The sequence below is a fragment of the Oncorhynchus masou genome, chromosome 33 (assembly GCF_036934945.1).
Source record: "Oncorhynchus masou masou isolate Uvic2021 chromosome 33, UVic_Omas_1.1, whole genome shotgun sequence".
Lineage (NCBI taxonomy): Eukaryota > Metazoa > Chordata > Actinopteri > Salmoniformes > Salmonidae > Oncorhynchus > Oncorhynchus masou.
In genome coordinates this window covers 23,960,739-23,979,455 of record NC_088244.1, presented here as the reverse complement: position 1 = coordinate 23,979,455, position 18,717 = coordinate 23,960,739, and the positions used below count along the sequence as shown (strand labels likewise).

Below are 18,717 nucleotides of genomic sequence, written 5' to 3'. Positions count from 1 at the left end.
ATAGGGGTCGTTTTTGGGACATGACAAGCTGCAACGCTTTTATTATTTTCCAGTCTTGCAGCGACGCACTTCGGTAAATTAATGTAGATGCACTTTGGCTAAAATGGTGTTGGCCACTGAGTGGTCTGAGCCACATGGGGGCGCCAAGACCCTATATGATTATCAAAAGGACATTGAGTAGTCGAGACCCATAATTTGAGCACAGAAGTGGTCTGGAGTTGAATTCTTACATGCGTCTCCTGGCACACCAAAAGCTGAAATATACAAGGACAACAGGAGGTCAGGAAAGGGTAAAGGAGAATTAGCCAAGTTAAAGCAAAATATAACTTGTAAACTTTGGGTCACACTTAACATTTCAAGTGATGAACATCCCACAGAAAACTTTGACCATGCTTTTAAAAATGATAACCGTCTTTCCTCGTTTTACTCATTCCCATGTCCTTTCAGTTCAGCTCAATATTTACCCTGGCCATTTTCAATGTTGTGATGTTGCCTCTAGAATTGGAATCTTCCTTCTCTCTCTTTTTGAACTTCTTGGCCTCTTTCTTCTGTTCCCTCTCCTCCCACTCCAGCGGTCCTCCAGCTTCTGCCTCTTCTGTTCCCTCTCCTCCCACTCCAGCGGTCCTCCAGCTTCTGCCTCTTCTGTTCCCTCTCCTCCCACTCCAGCGGTCCTCCAGCTTCTGCCTCTTCTGTTCCCTCTCATCCCACTCCAGCGGTCCTCCAGCTTCTGCCTCTTCTGTTCAGCCTTCAGCAGCTTTGCCTGGTTCCTTTGATTCTGCTCCACAAGTGTGATGTCATACGCCCCCTTGGACATCATTCTGTCATCTATGTGCTCCTCGTTGTAATAGGTTATCTTAATCCTCTTCTGGTAGCGATCTTTAACCTTTTCGTTCACCCAGCGATTCACCTTCCTTCGCTTGATGTTCCCCTTGGGCTCCACACTTCCTTCCTCCTCTCTGAGGTCCTTCCCCTCCTCCTCGTTGACACTCTCCTCCATCTCCTCGGTCTCAGCAATGAGGCTGGAGTACTTACTGCCACTGGATTCAGCTTCTTTCTCCTCCTCCTCTCTCACTAGGAAGGGCTTTGGGTTCCTCTTCATCTGGTCAATGTAGTTCCTGCATTAGGTTTTGTAGGTCTGAGCCTTGGCCTGGTGTTCAGCGTCCTTAGCCTCCTGGAGGAGCCACTGCTTGGCCTCTTGGATCTCTTCAAGGGGAATGATCCGTCCCCTGTAGACCACATCTACGTCTACACATTTTCGCTCATCAAACTCAATGTCCAGTACCTCACATTGGGTCTCGGCAGCAGCCATCGTGGCGTCTGGAGCTTGATTGTGCTCTGGATCTTGGCTGGATTGGAGAGTTGGGTCATTCTGGGTCTGGAGCCAACAGTCAGGTGTGAGCTCGACCTGGGGCCTTGGCTTGTAGACAATGAGCCTAGGCACGTGCACAGGCAGAGCAGGCCCCTTCTTCTTGTTCTCACTCTGTGCCTTCTCCAAATACACCTCTTCCAAGGTTTTCTCCCAGCTCTGTCACCTTTCCTCTCCAACTATTCTCTCCTCCTCTTTCATCTTCTGCTCCCTAAAATCAGATAAGATAAGTCAATTACTCTATTATCCTATGGGGAATTTTTGTGTGCAGATCTGTGCATACATTAAAACACATCATAAATCATAGACAGGGACATATCTAAACAATTACAGCTAATAAATACAAGTCTGGTCTTGTCCAGGTTGGTAAGAGTCTCCAGCTGTCTGAGTCTGTCCAACTCCCTCAATCTATCATCCTGCTGTTTCATGGCCAGGTAGGTCTCTCCCTCAGTCATCACAACTGTCTCCCTCCCCAGTCTCTCCTGGTTCAGGGCTTTTGTCCTGATCTCACTCTGTTTCTGTAATTCTGAGTTTTACATGCTTTATCAACCATCACGATGCTACAACTAGCTACTACTTCTACGGTACAGCTGTACTAATACAACTACTGTACTACTGTATTACTACTACTACTGCTACTACTACTATTACTAATTCTCCATCTGCTTCTACATCTGCATTGCTTGCTGTTTGGTGATTTAGGCTGGTTTCTGTATAGCACTTTGTGACATCGGCTGATGTAAAAAGGGCTTTATAAATATATTTGATTGATTGATACTACTACTACTACTACTACTACTACTACTTCTACTAATACTCAGTGGTGGGAAAACTACTCAGTTTTCATATTTCAGTAAAAGTAAAGATAGCTTAATAGAATATTAAAGTCACCCAGCAAAATACTACTTGAGTAAAAGTCTAAAAGTATCTGGTTTTAAATGTACTTAAGTAAAGTGGTAGAAAAAGTAGTTTTAATCATACTTAAAAGTAAAAAAGTAAATGCTATACATCAAAGGCCAACAAAAGGACTGTTTGATGCAGCGGAGTGAAAGTGACAAGAAAGCAAGAGGCGGTATAGAGAGAAATAAGATGAAAGGCACACCACATAGCAGTTGTCTTATTCCCATCTAAAGTAGGTTTTCCTGCAGCAGTGAAAAAGAGAGAAGGAGTGTGTGTGTTTGTGTATGTAATTTGGGAACTCTTCCCCCGCCTCCTCTTTGCCTATACGGAGGAGAGGAGGACTCACTGACAGAGAGAGAGAGAGAGAGAGAGAGAGAGAGAGAGAGAGAGATCAGAGGAGATGAGAAGAGTACAGTGGGAGAGGAATCAAAACTCAACAAGGGGAGAAACCCAGACATAACAGAAAAGATACAACAGAGTGAGAGACGCATGAGACGAGTCACACGAAGAGAAGAGATGAGAGGAAACACATCTGATCAGTAGCTGTTTAGCTGAAACCAAGTGGGAGTAGTGTGTTTTGTTGGACTAGATTTATCTAGGTATCTTTCCGAGCCCACACACATATACTCGTGATTGTGTTTCCTGCACGTGCCTTCCTCGTGAAGTGTGTGTTGTGCTCAGGACTTTGAGTGTGTGTGAGTGAGAGACCATGTGGAGGTTCGTGACCCTGGTCCTCCTAGCCCACCTGGGGAGCAGTCTGACGGGGGCATGGAGAGCCTCCCAGCCTCGCCTGCAGTTCACCCACTCAGGTAAGACAGAACCCCTTTCTCTCCCATTCACACCCTGCTGTCTCTTTGTTAGTGTGCCTCACGTGCTGTATTTTTGAATAGCTCTCCACTCACTGTGTTGTCTATTTGGATTGTATCATCTCGTTCCTTCTATGTCCCTATAACTGCTTCGCTCATACCATTACATAATAAAGGATCAGCTATGTTTGGAAGAGTATGGCAGTTTTGTGTGAAGATTTGTGTGTATGATTGACAAAGTGCGATTTTGTGTCGTTGAGAGTGCAAATTTTTGATTTAAAGAATGTGTATGATTGTATATTCATCTGTCTTTTAACAGAGTTTTGGTCTGTGCTCAGTGAGTACTGATTGATATTTGAGCTGCTCCATCTACTCATATCTGATAATGCAACAATAATAAACCCCAGTTGGGAGTGATAGTCTAATCGTAATGGTCTGTACTCACACCATTAAAACACACCCAGACATCACACAGACTCTGTGAAGTACAAATAAGAATCATATTCAAGGCTGAAAAGGACATGGCCTAGAAAGTACAAAAGGAAATGATGCAAGGAGGATCTGCTGTATTTCAGTGCTTCATCTGGCTGCTTTTGATGATGTGTACTTCCAGATGTGAATTGTGCTTAATACAAGGTGTTTCAAGGTGGTACTGTGGTCCTGTGTGTTAGAGGGAGAAAGAGTGTGTGTGATAAAGGAATTGCTGGGTGTCAGAGATGTGTGGGTGTGTGAATGTGTGCATCTGTGCGTCTTTGTCTGGGCGTACATGCGTGTTTCAATCCGATGCAGACACCGACACACAGACAGTGACTCTCAGAGGGAGGACCATGTGCTGGTCATTTCCCTCCCGACCTCCGATGTACGTCTGATAGCCTGACTGCCTTTTCCTCTGCTCTTCACGGGTCAGGGGCGCCTGATTCCAGATCAGATCCTAGAAGACCACATGTGATGGAGCTGGTTTTTAACCCCACCATGGCTGATTACCCCATCAGCTTGGCTGCCTGGTCCCTCTCTCTCCAACCCTCCTAGCCTTAATGACTAAATTATCCCAGTTATTCAGTCAAACTTCACATCAGCCAGCCAGCCAACACTGGAGTTAGACTGCCTGCCACCCCACTTATAATGACTCAATTATCCCAGTCGCTTGTAGACTCTGGGCCTGATTTCCCAAATGATAAATGACAGCTGGAGATTGGGTTTGTGCCCCCCACACACAAAAGGGGCATTTTACTGCTGCAGATTCAGTGAAATGTATAGCGGCACATACAAAAGGCTAATGAAGCAATCTCAGCGGTTAAGCCATGTGAAAACCACACACAAGCGGGTTATAATAGAGTTGGGGTTTGATGATGCTTGCCGTGTCTGGTTTCCTTTACAGTTCACCTGCTGCTCTTGTGACCTGTGATGGTGTATTATTACCCGGTACAGTGATTGGAGAGGCGGCCATGTTTGAAAGTTCATTATAATTTAGATTGATTCACACACAACATACTGACATAGACTGGGAGTCATTTCATCATCTAGATGATGACACATTCTCCTTTCACCTGAGGGGAGAATTAGTACCCCTCTTCCTTGGTAGCACCCTTGACAACGGCAGACAGTGGTTTTGCAGCCTTGAACTAAAGGTGTGCGGTAATACTTAGACAAGGACTCAGGCAATCTGACTATGATTTATATCTATGTATTCAGAAAGGTGAAAGGGCAAGGTGTCCACTTGTGCCTGGTTGAGTTGTGAAATAATCCAGATGTCGGGGAGTGTGTGTTTGTCCGTTTCCCAGACATCTCCAGTCCTGCCTTTCTAATTGCACAGTAATTGGTGAAGTGATAACCCCATTTCCACAGGAAATGTGCCCCGGTTTCCTCATCTCTCTAGTGGCGCACCAAACTAAGTCTTCCTCCTGGGACCTGTGAGCCAGACAACTCAGCTAAGGGGCTCCCCATGTAGAGACACAGACAGCCTAACTCAGTCACACAAACACACAGACAGACAGACACTCACACCCACACACACACTTTCTCACTTACGCACAGGGGTGGGGGAGGGGGGTGTCATAAAAATAAATATCATAAATACCAATAATTGTAGTAACCCTGTGTTTATAAACGTAGATATTGACTTTAACACTTCAGCATGGTTTTGTGGCACAGTGCAGAAGGTTGAGTGTTCACAGACCACAACGGATGAGTTCACTCTCCCTAACTGTGTGTCATTACACTACGATCAGAGCCGGCTGCAGACAACGATCAGCTCGAGGAAATCTGATTTTCAACATTTTGATGCTATACTGTATTTATAATTATATAAAATATATGCCAGGAATTGTCCAGGTCTCTGTGCCAATGCACCACACACAACCAATAAGAAATGCATAGCTGTATACCGATTCCTTTGAGCACTTGTAATCATGGTTTGTGTTTTCAACACCACAATCAAGTAAAGCATGTCATCTATGTGGACGACTTGGGAGAATGATGATCGGCAGCAGAATGCGCCGAAGTAAAATTACAGCCAGACTGGCCTGCTACTGTGCCCTTCTATAATCTGTTCAGAGTCGATCCACAACTGACCCAAATGGAATGAAACACTCAAATAACAGGGCTTTTGCAAGAATTGGCAACTGCTGGACAAATTATTACAAGCTAGATCATCTAGATGCAGGCAAAAGTGTGCAAGGTGGTATTGAATATGTCACTGTCACCTCAACCTTGTTGACCTGTGTGCACCTACGTTGTAAACTTTCATTCATAGGCTCGGTTGTAGCAACCTCATGATGGGTATAAAGAACATTTGAGTATCACGTAGTAACCTAAACCTATCACTGTTATATTGAACTGGGTGAATGGAATATGAATGACAGTCATCCAATGTGCTGTAATAGAAATAAGTCCATGCTCATTAAAAAATAATAATCCTTGTTCATTTTAAATGGCACTGGATCAGCTATACCATATTGCAGATAGAGTGTTGCTTCCATCAATGTAATTCTGTAAATATACAGTGCCTTGCGAAAGTATTCGGCCCCCTTGAACTTTGCGACCTTTTGCCACATTTCAGGCTTCAAACATAAAGATATAAAACTGTATTTTTTTGTGAAGAATCAACAACAAGTGGGACACAATCATGAAGTGGAACGACATTTATTGGATATTTCAAACTTTTTTAAACAAATCAAAAACTGAAAAATTGGGCGTGCAAAATTATTCAGCCCCCTTAAGTTAATACTTTGTAGCGCCACCTTTTGCTGCAATTACAGCTGTAAGTCGCTTGGGGTATGTCTCTATCAGTTTTGCACATCGAGAGACTGACATTTTTCCCATTCCTCCTTGCAAAACAGCTCGAGCTCAGTGAGGTTGGATGGAGAGCATTTGTGAACAGCAGTTTTCAGTTCTTTCCACAGATTCTCGATTGGATTCAGGTCTGGACTTTGACTTGGCCATTCTAACACCTGGATATGTTTATTTTTGAACCATTCCATTGTAGATTTTGCTTTATGTTTTGGATCATTGTCTGGTTGGAAGACAAATCTCCGTCCCAGTCTCAGGTCTTTTGCAGACTCCATCAGGTTTTCTTCCAGAATGGTCCTGTATTTGGCTCCATCCATCTTCCCATCAATTTTAACCATCTTCCCTGTCCCTGCTGAAGAAAAGCAGGCCCAAACCATGATGCTGCCACCACCATGTTTGACCGTGGGATGGTGTGTTCAGGGTGATGGGCTGTGTTGCTTTTACACCAAACATAACGTTTTGCATTGTTGCCAAAAAGTTCCATTTTGGTTTCATCTGACCAGAGCACCTTCTTCCACATGTTTGGTGTGTCTCCCAGGTGGCTTGTGGCAAACTTTAAACGACACTTTTTATGGATATCTTTAAGAAATGGCTTTCTTCTTGCCACTCTTCCATAAAGGCCAGATTTGTGCAATATACGACTGATTGTTGTCCTATGGACAGAGTCTCCCACCTCAGCTGTAGATCTCTGCAGTTCATCCAGAGTGATCATGGGCCTCTTGGCTGCATCTCTGATCAGTCTTCTCCTTGTATGAGCTGAAAGTTTAGAGGGACGGCCAGGTCTTGGTAGATTTGCAGTGGTCTGATACTCCTTCCATTTCAATATTATCGCTTTCACAGTGCTCCTTGGGATGTTTAAAGCTTGGGAAATCTTTTGGTATCCAAATCCGGCTTTAAACTTCTTCACAACAGTACCTCGGACCTGCCTGGTGTGTTCCTTGTTCTTCATGATGCTCTTTGTGCTTTTAACGGACCTCTGAGACTATCACAGTGCAGGTGCATTTATACAGAGACTTGATTACACACAGGTGGATTGTATTTATCATCATTAGTCATTTAGGTCAACATTGGATCATTCAGAGATCCTCACTGAACTTCTGGAGAGAGTTTGTTGCACTGAAAGTAAAGGGGCTGAATAATTTTGCACGCCCAATTTTTCAGTTTTTGATTTGTTAAAAACGTTTGAAATATTCAATAAATGTCATTCCACTTCATGATTGTGTCCCACTTGTTGTTGATTCTTCACAAAAAAATACAGTTTTATATCTTCATGTTTGAAGCCTGAAATGTGGCAAAAGGTCGCAAAGTTCAAGGGGCCGAATACTTTCGCAAGGCACTGTATACAGTACCAGTCCAAAGTATGGACACACCTACTCCTTTAAGGGTTTTTCTTTATTTTTACTATTTTCTACATTGTAGAATAATAGTGAAGACATCAAAACTATGAAATAGAATCCCCCCCAAATTCAGGTGTGCCAAACTTGTAGCATCATACCCAAGAAGACTCAAGGCTGAAATCGCTGCCAAAGGTGCTTCAACAAAGTACTGAGTAAAGGATCTGAATACTTACAGTACCAGTCAAAAGTTTGGACATACCTACTCATTCAAGGGTTTTTCTTTATTTGAACTATGTCCTACATTGTATAATAAAACTATGAAATAACACATATGAAATCATGTAGTAACCAAAAAAGTTATGTGATATAGTTTAGATTTTAGATTCTTCAAAGTAGCCACTGCTTGCCTTGATGACAGCTTTGCACACTCTTGGCATTCTTTCAACCAGCTTCATGAGGAATGCTTTTCCAACAGTCTTGAAGGAGTTCCCACATATGTTATTGATTGATTGACTATGACCTTTCAAATCACCCAGCACTCTTCAGCCATTCCTGAACCTGTAACCAAAAACAAGCTACATATGGACAGTATCAAAACAAATTATCTAATGATTCTGTCTCTTCACAGCAAAATCTGCAGAGTTGGGATGGTTGTATCCCCCATATATACACCATTCTATTGGTTGCAAGAATGTTATATAATAATTTAAATTGGAAAATTCTATGTTTTGAATCCGGCCTGACAGCTATTCCTCTATCTTGTGGACTTATATTGAAAATTGGTGCAGATTCGTATGATTTTACGTGTGGTATGATTACTATAGCCTATTGCAGATCTGGACAAACAATCCACCTACCACTATTGTCACTCTAAATAGATGACAGGATAGACAGTTGTCTGGTAAGGTGTAGTATGTAAGATGTATAAATTGTATAAATAAGTTTACTCCAATTGGGGGATCGGTGGTAGGGTTTGTGGGGAATAATAATAAAGGTATATTCTTTAAAAAAGTATGTATGTCTATTTAGGTATGTGTATGTATATACAGTGCCTTGCGAAAGTATTCGGCCCCCTTGAACTTTGCGACCTTTTGCCACATTTCAGGCTTCAAACATGAAGATATAAAACTGTATTTTTTTGTGAAGAATCAACAACAAGTGGGACACAATCATGAAGTGGAACGACATTTATTGAATATTTCAAACGTTTTTAACAAATCAAAAACTGAAAAATTGGGCGTGCAAAATTATTCAGCCCCTTTACTTTCAGTGCATCAAACTCTCTCCAGAAGTTCAGTGAGGATCTCTGAATGATCCAATGTTGACCTAAATGTCTAATGATGATAAATACAATCCACCTGTGTGTAATCAAGTCTCCGTATAAATGCACCTGCACTGTGATAGTCTCAGAGGTCCGTTAAAAGCACAGAGAGCATCATGAAGAACAAGGAACACACCAGGCAGGTCCGAGATACTGTTGTGAAGAAGTTTAAAGCCGGATTTGGATACAAAAAGATTTCCCAAGCTTTAAACATCCCAAGGAGCACTGTGAAAGCGATAATATTGAAATGGAAGGAGTATCAGACCACTGCAAATCTACCAAGACCTGGCCGTCCCTCTAAACTTTCAGCTCATACAAGGAGAAGACTGATCAGAGATGCAGCCAAGAGGCCCATGATCACTCTGGATGAACTGCAGAGATCTACAGCTGAGGTGGGAGACTCTGTCCATAGGACAACAATCAGTCGTATATTGCACAAATCTTTATGGAAGAGTGGCAAGAAGAAAGCCATTTCTTAAAGATATCCATAGAAAGTGTCGTTTAAAGTTTGCCACAAGCCACCTGGGAGACACACCAAACATGTGGAAGAAGGTGCTCTGGTCAGATGAAACCAAAATGGAACTTTTTGGCAACAATGCAAAACGTTATGTTTGGCGTAAAAGCAACACAGCTCATCACCCTGAACACACCATCCCCACGGTCAAACATGGTGGTGGCAGCATCATGGTTTGGGCCTGCTTTTCTTCAGCAGGGACAGGGAAGATGGTTAAAATTGATGGGAAGATGGATGAAGCCAAATACAGGACAATTCTGGAAGAAAACCTGATGTAGTCTGCAAAAGACATGAGACTGGGACGGAGATTTGTCTTCAAACAAGACAATGATCCAAAACATAAAGCAAAATCTACAATGGAATGGTTCAAAAATAAACATATCCAGGTGTTAGAATGGCCAAGTCAAAGTCCAGACCTGAATCCAATCGAGAATCTGTGGAAAGAACTGAAAACTGCTGTTCACAAATGCTCTCCATCCAACCTCACTGAGCTCGAGCTGTTTTGCAAGGAGGAATGGGAAAAAATGTCAGTCTCTCGATGTGCAAAACTGATAGAGACATACCCCAAGCGACTTACAGCTGTAATTGCAGCAAAAGGTGGCGCTACAAAGTATTAACTTAAGGGGGCTGAATAATTTTGCACGCCCAATTTTTCAGTTTTTGATTTGTTTAAAAAAGTTTGAAATATCCAATAAATGTCGTTCCAGTTCATGATTGTGTCCCACTTGTTGTTGATTCTTCACAAAAAATACAGTTTTATATCTTTATGTTTGAAGCCTGAAATGTGGCAAAAGGTCGCAAAGTTCAAGGGGGCCGAATACTTTCGCAAGGCACTGTATGTGTATATGTATGCATGCATATATGGGGGATTGGAAATGATGCAGACAATTACGTTGATGGAACCAATATTCTTTCTGCAATATTAAGCTGATCCACCCCTAAAAAATAATAAATAAAATATTTTTTTAAATACAAAGGCGTAGTACGTAAGGGAAGTACCAAAACACCTTGATATAGGAGGCGCATGCAAGTGGATGAGGTAATTTGGCTATATGGGATACATTATATAGTAAAATCAACAAAATGGAGAATGTAAATCAAGGAAAAAACACACTACCCTTCCCTGTGCACAAAAAAAACACACAACCCTCCCCAAAGCAAAAAACAAGTTTGCCAACCCTCACCTATATTGGACCAGCCCACCCCAGTAAATGCAGAACTGTCCCTCAGTACCAGTCTGAGGAAAAGAGCTGGCTGTCCAAAAAAGGACTCCAACCACAGTGTGTGTGTTTTCACGTTTGTCTCTGTGTGTGTCTGTAATTGCGCTTGTCTGTGTGTGTGCGCTTGTTGTGTGCGTGTCTGTGTCTCCTGATGCAGGAATGTTCTTAGCTGTGTCACACGCCATACATTTGCCCTAATCACATACACGCCCATCAGTGGCTCCCATGACTGAGGTTCTCTAATGTCAACTGGCTTGGGTCCTCCTGGTGCCATGCTAACTCACGGTCACTCCCGTCCTCCTGGTGCCATGCTAACTCACGGTCACTCCCGTCCTCCTGGTGCCAAGCTAACTCACGTTCACTCCCATCCTCCTGGTGCCAAGCTAACTCACGGTCACTCCCGTCCTCCTGGTGCCATGCTAACTCACGGTCGCTCCCGTCCTCCTGGTGCCAAGCTAACTCACGGTCACTCCGTCCTCCTGGTGCCAAGCTAACTCTCGGTCACTCCCGTCCTCCTGGTGCCAAGCTAACTCACGGTCACTCCCGTCCTCCTGGTGCCAAGCTAACTTACGGCATCCACATTCACACAGGACAAGAGGAAGAGAGGGTGAAGGGTATACAGAGACTCGCCCCAGAAATGCCACAGATATCAGGGGAAGTGTGAGAATTGTAGCATGATGGCATGGGGGAGGAGAGGATGGGGCGAATGAGCTGTGAAAATTTGTCAAACGTTTTCCTTGATTTAGATTGACAGGATCAAGGAACAACTGACTGGTGGTCAAGGGTCAAGGTCTTAAGGACCTTGCTGTCTCCTTCAGCTTGTCTGAGGATGTCTGCACTCTGCAGTAGAGGTCTTCACAGATCGAACCCGAATACCCAAGACCCGACCTACCACCAGAGCGGCTGATAGACCTGAATGGACCCAACCACGGCTCTGCATAGCTTATAGCATATTTATTTAATGCTAATAAGGTGAATTTATTGACTTATAGAAGGCCTAGCCAACATATAAAGACATATTTCTTCATCAGAAGAGAAACTTGTGTAATGGTCCTGTGTGTAGCTATGTAGAGAGTCAGGCGCAGGACAGCAGATATGAGTAATCAACGTACTTTACTCAAAATATACAAAATACAAAGCAATATAGCGAGGTCACAATAACGGACCGATGTACAACGAACAATCACTCACAAACAAACATGGGGAATAGAGGGTTAAATAATAAACAAGTAACTGGGTGAGTGAAATCAGGTGTGTAAGACAAAGACAAAACAAATGGAAAATGAAAAGTGGATCGGCGGTGGCTAGAAGGTCGGTGACGTCGACCGCCGAACTCCGCCCGATCAAGGAGAGGGACCGACTTCGGCGGAAGTCGTGACAGTATCCCCCCCTTGACACGCAGCTCCAGCAGGGACGACCCGGAGGACGAGGTGCAGGGCGATCCGGATGGATACGGTGGAACTCCCGCAGCAACGAAGGGTCCAAGATGTCCTCCACCGGCACCCAGCATCTCTCCTCCGGACCGTACCCCTCCCACTCCACGAGGTACTGAAGGCCCCTCACCCGACGCCTTGAGTCCAGTATGGCTCGAGTCCAGGATGGCTCGAACAGCATATGCCGGGGCCCCCACGAGGGGGCGGAGGAACCTCCTGCACCTCAGACTCCTGGATTGGACCGCCACCACCGGCCCGAGGAGAGACACATGGAACGAGGGATTAATACGGTAATCTGGGGGAAGCTGTAAACTGTTGCATACCTCATTCAGTCTCCTCAGGACATTAAATGGCCCCACAAACCGCAGGCCCAGCTTCCGGCAGGGCAGGTAGAGGGGCAGGTTTCGGGTCGAGAGCCAGACCCGGTCCCCCAGTGCAAACACCAGGGCCTCGCTGCGGTGGCGGTTGGCGCTCGCCTTTTGCCGCCTCACAGTCCGTTGTAGGTGCACATGGGCGGCGTCCCAGGTCTCCTCCGAGCGCTTAAACCATTCGTCCACCACAGTAGCTTCGATCTGGCTCTGATGCCAAGGTTCCAGAACCCGGCTGATACCCCAGTACGCACTGGAAAGGAGAGAGGTTAGTGTCGGAGTAAGTTTTGGGCCATCTCTGCCCATTGGATGAACGCCGCCCACTCCCCTGGCCGGTCCTGGCAATGTGACCGCAGAAATAATACCCACATCCTGGTTTACTCTCTCCACCTGCCCGTTACTCTCGGGGTGAAAACCTGAGGTGAGGCTGACTGAGACCCCCAGACGTTCCATGAACGCTCCCCAGACCCTGGATGTGAACTGGGGACCCTGATCAGAAACTATGTCCTCATGCACCCCGTAGTGCCGGAAGACGTGTGTGAACAGGGCCTCCGCAGTCGGTAGGGCCGTAGGGAGAACGGGAAAAGGGAGGAGATGGCAGGACTTAGAAAACCGATCCACAATGACCAGGATTGTGGTGTTGCCCTGTGAGGGAGGAAAATCTGTCAGGAAGTCCACCGACAGGTGCCACCACGGCTGTTGTGGAACGGGTAGGGGTTGTAACTTCCCTCTGGGCAGGTGCCTGGGAGCCTTGCACTGGGCGCACACCAAGCAGGAGGAAACATAAACCCTCACGTCCTTGGTCAAGGTGGACCACCAGTACTTCCCACTAAGGCAACGCACCGTCCCACCGATGCCAGGATGACCAGAGGAGGGTGATGTGTGGGCCCAATAGATCAAACGGTCGCGGACAGCAGACGGAACGTACAGGCGCCCAGCTGGACACTGGGGGGGGGGGGGGAGTGGGCTCTGTGCGTAACGCCCGCTCAATGTCCGCGTCCAGCTCCCACACCACCGGTGCCACCAGGCAAGAGGCCGGAAGAATGGGATTGTGATCCATTGACCGCTCCTCTGTGTCATACATCCGGGACAGTGATTATGCCTTAGCGTTCTGGGAACCTGGTCTGTAGAACAGAGTGAAAACAAAACGGGTAAAGAACATGTACTCCAGAGTGCTGTGGTCAGTCCAGATGAGAAAAGGGTGTTTAGCCCCCTCAAACCAATGTCTCCACACCTTCAAAGCCTTGACAACAGCCAACAGCTCCCGGTCCCACACATCATAGTTTTGCTCCGCCGGGCTGAGCCTCTTCGAAAAGAAAGCACAGGGGCGGAGCTTTGGTGGCATGCCTGAGTGCTGAGCGAGCATGGCTCCTATCCCAGCCTCGGATGCGTCCACCTCCACTATGAACGCCAAAGAGTGATCCGGATGAGCAGCACGGGAGCTGAGGTAAACAGGGCCTTCAGGTGACCAGAAGCCCTGTCCGCCTCACCCGACCACTGCAGCCGCACCAGTTACCCTTTCAGCAGTGAGGTAATGGGAGCTGCTACCTGACCAAAACTCTGGATAAACCTCTGGTTTGGCAAACCCTAGAAACCGCTACACTTCCTTTACCATGGTGGGAGTCGGCCAAATATGCACGGCTGAAATGCGGTCACTCTCCATCTCCACCCCTGACGTGGAAATGCGGTACCCTAGGAAGGAGACGGACTGTTGGAAGAACAGACATTTCTCCGCCTTGACGTACAGGTCATGCTCCAACAGTCGACCAAGCACCCTGCGCACCAGGAACACATGCACGGTGCGTGTAGCGGAGTATATCAGAATGTTGTCAATATACACCTCTACACCCTGCCGGTACAGGTCCCAGAAAATCTCGTCAACAAAGGCCGGGAAAACTGATGGAGCATTCATCAATCCGTACGTTATGACGAGGTACTCATAGTGCCCTGAGGTGGTACTAAATGCCGTCTTCCACTCGTCCCCCTCCTGGATACGCACCAGGTTGTAAGCGCTCCTGAGATCCAATTTTGTGAAGAAGTGCGCCCCGTGCATTGACTTGATCGCACTGGCGATGAGAGGCAGCGGGGAGCTGTACCTCACAGTGATCTGATTGATACCCTGATAGTCAATACAAGGCGCAGACCTCCATCCTTGTTCTTCACAAAAAAGAAAATCGAGTAGGCAGGTGAAGTGGAGGGCCGAATGTATCCCTGCCCCAGGCATTTGGAGACATCTGTTTCCATAGCCGCCGTCTCCTCCTGTGACAGGGGATACACGTGACTCCTGGGAAGTGCTGCGTCTACCAGGAGATTTATTGCACAATCCCCCCGTCGATGGGGCGGTAATTGAATCGCCATTTTCTTACAGAAGGCGAGAGCCAAATCGGCATATTCTGAGGGGATGCGCACTGTGGAGACCTGGTCTGGACTTTCCACCATATTCGCACCAATGAAAACCCCTACACACCTCCCTGAGCACTCTCATGACTGCCCTCTGTTGCCACAAAATAGTGGGGTCATGACAGGCCACCCAGGGTAGGGCCAGCACCACGGGAAACGCAGGAGAATCAATAAGGAAGAGACTGATTCTCTCCTCATGACCCTCCTGCGTAACCATGTCTAGTGGAATGGTGGCCTCCTTAATCAGTCCTGACCCTAATGGTCGACTATCTAGGGCATGCACAGGGAAGGGCATGTCCACAGGAACAATGAGGATCCCTAAACTATGGGCAAATGAACGATCATTAAAATTCCCAGCTGTGCCTGAATCTACAAGAGCCTTATGCTGGGAATGTGTGGAAAACCCAGGAAAATTAATAAACACATATATGTGAGCAACAGGGGGCTCTGGGTGAGCCTGGTGTCAACTCACCTGGGGTGACACGATAGTGCCCTGCCTGCTTCCTCGACTCCCTGAGGAACCCCCCCAGCACCGACAGGCAGTGTGCCCTCTGCGGCCACATGGTGGAGGGACTGGCCCCTCCTCCGGTCACCCTAAGCGCAGCACCTGCCAGCTCCATGGGCGTTGGAGTGGGGGATGGAACTGACAGGCCCCGATCTGGACGTCCAGTAGGTTGTCCAGCCGGATGGACAGGTCCATCAGCTGGTCCAACGTGAGGGTGGTGTCTCGGCAGGCCAACTCCCGACGGACGTCCTCTCACAGACTGCACCGATAGTGATCGATCAAGGCCCTGTCATTCCATCCCACGATGGCAGCCAGGGTCCGGATGTCCAAAGCGAAATCCTGCGCTCTCCTTGTCCCCTGCCTCAAGTGGAACAGACGTTCACCTGACCCTCAGGCGGGTGGTCGAACATTGCCCGAAAGCGGCGGGTGAACTCTGCATAATGGTACAACTCCAGGGATTTGCCTGAGAGGCAGGAGACGAGGGCGGACACACTCTGATGCCCCGAAGGAGCCGGGTGGACGGTCGCCAGGTTGAGCTCCAGCTGGAGTAGGAACCCCTGACATCCTGCTCTACCGCCACAGGGACGGCGTCTGCTCCTGCTGACTCAATTCCAGGTGAGTGATTCTGTAATGGTCCTGTGTGTAGCTGGTGTAGAGAGTCAGGCGCAGAACAGCAGATATGAGTAATCAACGTACTTAAAATATACAAAATACAAAGCAATACAGCGAGCCCACAATAACGGACCGATGTACAACAAACAATCACTCACAAACAAACATGGGGAACAGAAAGTTAAATAATAAACAAGTAATTGGGTGAGTGAAATCAGGTGTGTAAGACAAAGACAAAACAAATGGAAGGTAGAAGGTCGGTGACGTCGTCCGCCAAACGCCGCCCGAACAAGGAGAGGGACTGACCTCGGAGGAAGTCGTGACAACTTGGCTGACTCTCTTGGGAGTCAGGTCCGGATCTAGGCCTGGTTGTCGTCGGGTCCATTTGGGTTCGGGTGTGATTGTCCTCCAGTCCTTTCGGGTCCAGGTCCAAAATGTTGGACCTGAGAAGACCTCTACTCAGCTGTCTTTACAAACACGTTCAGTCTAACCGGACTGAAAATACTGTACATGGCTGTTCTGAGTTTAGACACATTTAGAAGAAAAAAACCTTCTGTTTGTGATCTCGGATTTTGACTAGTTTTGGGGGGGATTTTTAACTAAGCCGACTGAATTTAACAATGTACCTTACATTAACAGTTGAGCAGTTAGCACACTAGTGCATGAAGCTAATGGCCTTACTCCAGTAGATGTGCTGAGTTTTGGTGTTAGCTGCGGAGGTCAGTCAGTGAAACACTTCCAGTACTAATTCCTCTGAGGGGCTGCTGGTGAGGGCAGGTCTGGAACCCCCACTGGGTCGACACAGTCATTGCTGTCAAGGCAAATGCCCCAGAGGAAGGATCAGCCCAGTGGGGTGGGTGGGTGCAGCTGGTGTGTTGGGAGTAAGTCAGGAGAGTGGCAGTAAGAATGTGCGTGTCTGTGTGTGTCTGTGTGTGTGGTGTGAATGTATGTGTGTGTGAGTGTATGTGTGATGTGTGTTGGTGTGGAGACTACATGTCAGTTTCTATAAGGGGGATTTGTACTTGGAAGAGGCAGGAATGTGTTTTTTGTCACCCTGAATAAGAAGTATTCATCATATACTCAGAATGATGGGTGCTCTGGCCATTGGTTCTATAGTCCAGTGTGTGTGTATAAGTATGCAGTATATACATACACTGAGTGTACAAAAACATTAAGGACACCTGCTTTTTCCATGACAGATTGACCAGGTAAATCCAGGTGAAAGCTATGATCCCTTATTGATGTCACTTGTTAAATCCATTTCAATCCGTGTAGATGAAGGAGAGCATATGTTTAAGCCTTGAGACAGTTGAGACATGGATTGTATATGTGTGCCATTCAGAGGGTGAATGGACAAGACAAAAGATTGAAGTGCCTTTGATCGGGATATGGTAGTTGGTGTCAGGCGCACCAGTTTGTGTCAAGAACTGCAACGCTGCTGGGGTTTTCATGCTCAGCAGTTTCCAGTGTGTATCAAGAATGGTTTACCACCCAAAGGACATCCAGCCAACTTCACACAACTGTTGGAAGCATAGGCAACAACATGGGCGAGCATCCCTGTGGAATGCGAGTCCATGCCCTAACGAATTGAGTCTGGAAGGAGTTCTTAACGCTTTGTACACTCAATGACCAGTTTATTAGGAACACCACACTGTTCACGAAAATGGTTTGCTCCTACAGACAGCGAGTCACAGTCGTGGCTTGCTATATAAAGCAGGCAGACAGGCATGGAGGCATTCAGTTACTGTTAGAAAACCCAGCCCGTCAGCGGCAGTGCTGTGGTAGGCAACAGCTCGTTGATGAAGAATGGCATGAATCGTACAAGCTAACAGGTGGGCCACAAACTGGCAAATAAGATGGTTATACTCTTATCAAGGAATTTGATGGTGATATTTGGGACGTGTCACTCAACAAGTTTGCCAACAACCAAGAGTGTGTGTGTGCCAGTTTGTCAATCTTACTCTCAGTACTCCCGATATCTTTAAAATAAATCTTTGCTACCTCTTTCGCCCCAAAAATGAAACTGATTCAATGAACTCCAAATGGCACTTTATTTTATTTTTGTATTTTCCCTCAATAACAGGCCGTCTGCTCCAAATTAACTCTCCATTTGATTATTTTTTCTCTTTCATTCCTTCTCCCCATCGATTTATCTTCTTCCCATCGCTGTGTCGTTTCTTCCACACTCGTCATGTTTCATTTCTCAGTCTGTCAGTTTCATCACAATGGCATCAGTCTAATCTCACTGTTCCAGTTTAACCACCAGACACTGTCTGTCATTAAGTCTCCATCTTCTCCAAACCCTCCTCCTTCTATCTTCTATCAAACACATATGCGAGCTAAGCTTGAGCTAAGCTTTCCTAAAGGGAAACAGATACTTCTATGTGTGAGGACAGTTAGACGAATGTAAACGAATCCATCCTCAAAATGCCTTCCTATGTGATCTCAAAGCTTATAGACATCTGCTGTATGTTAGTGTAGATGTGGGAGATGTGTGGTTTCACAATAAGAGTAGACTGATAGAAGTGGCGATTGTCATTCTCTGCTAATCGCTACTCTTAGCTATCCAGCTATCAGATCTATCTTGTACAGCCTCTATCATAGCTGTCATTGTATCCCTGTTGTAATCACACACTATCGTCTTATC

At 46.3% G+C, this 18,717-nt stretch overlaps 1 protein-coding gene across 2 annotated transcripts in view; it reads left to right on the top strand.

The window, feature by feature from the left end:
* Window positions 1–2,625: 2,625 nt before the first annotated feature.
* Window positions 2,626–18,717, top strand: part of LOC135528072 (semaphorin-3ab-like) — a 39,883-nt gene continuing 23,791 nt past the window's right edge. For both annotated transcript variants that reach the window (XM_064956847.1, XM_064956846.1), the window contains exon 1: window positions 2,626–3,075. In XM_064956847.1, the coding sequence (XP_064812919.1) occupies window positions 2,976–3,075 (100 nt within the window). In that variant the 5' untranslated portion in view covers window positions 2,626–2,975. The remainder of the gene's footprint in view (window positions 3,076–18,717) is intronic.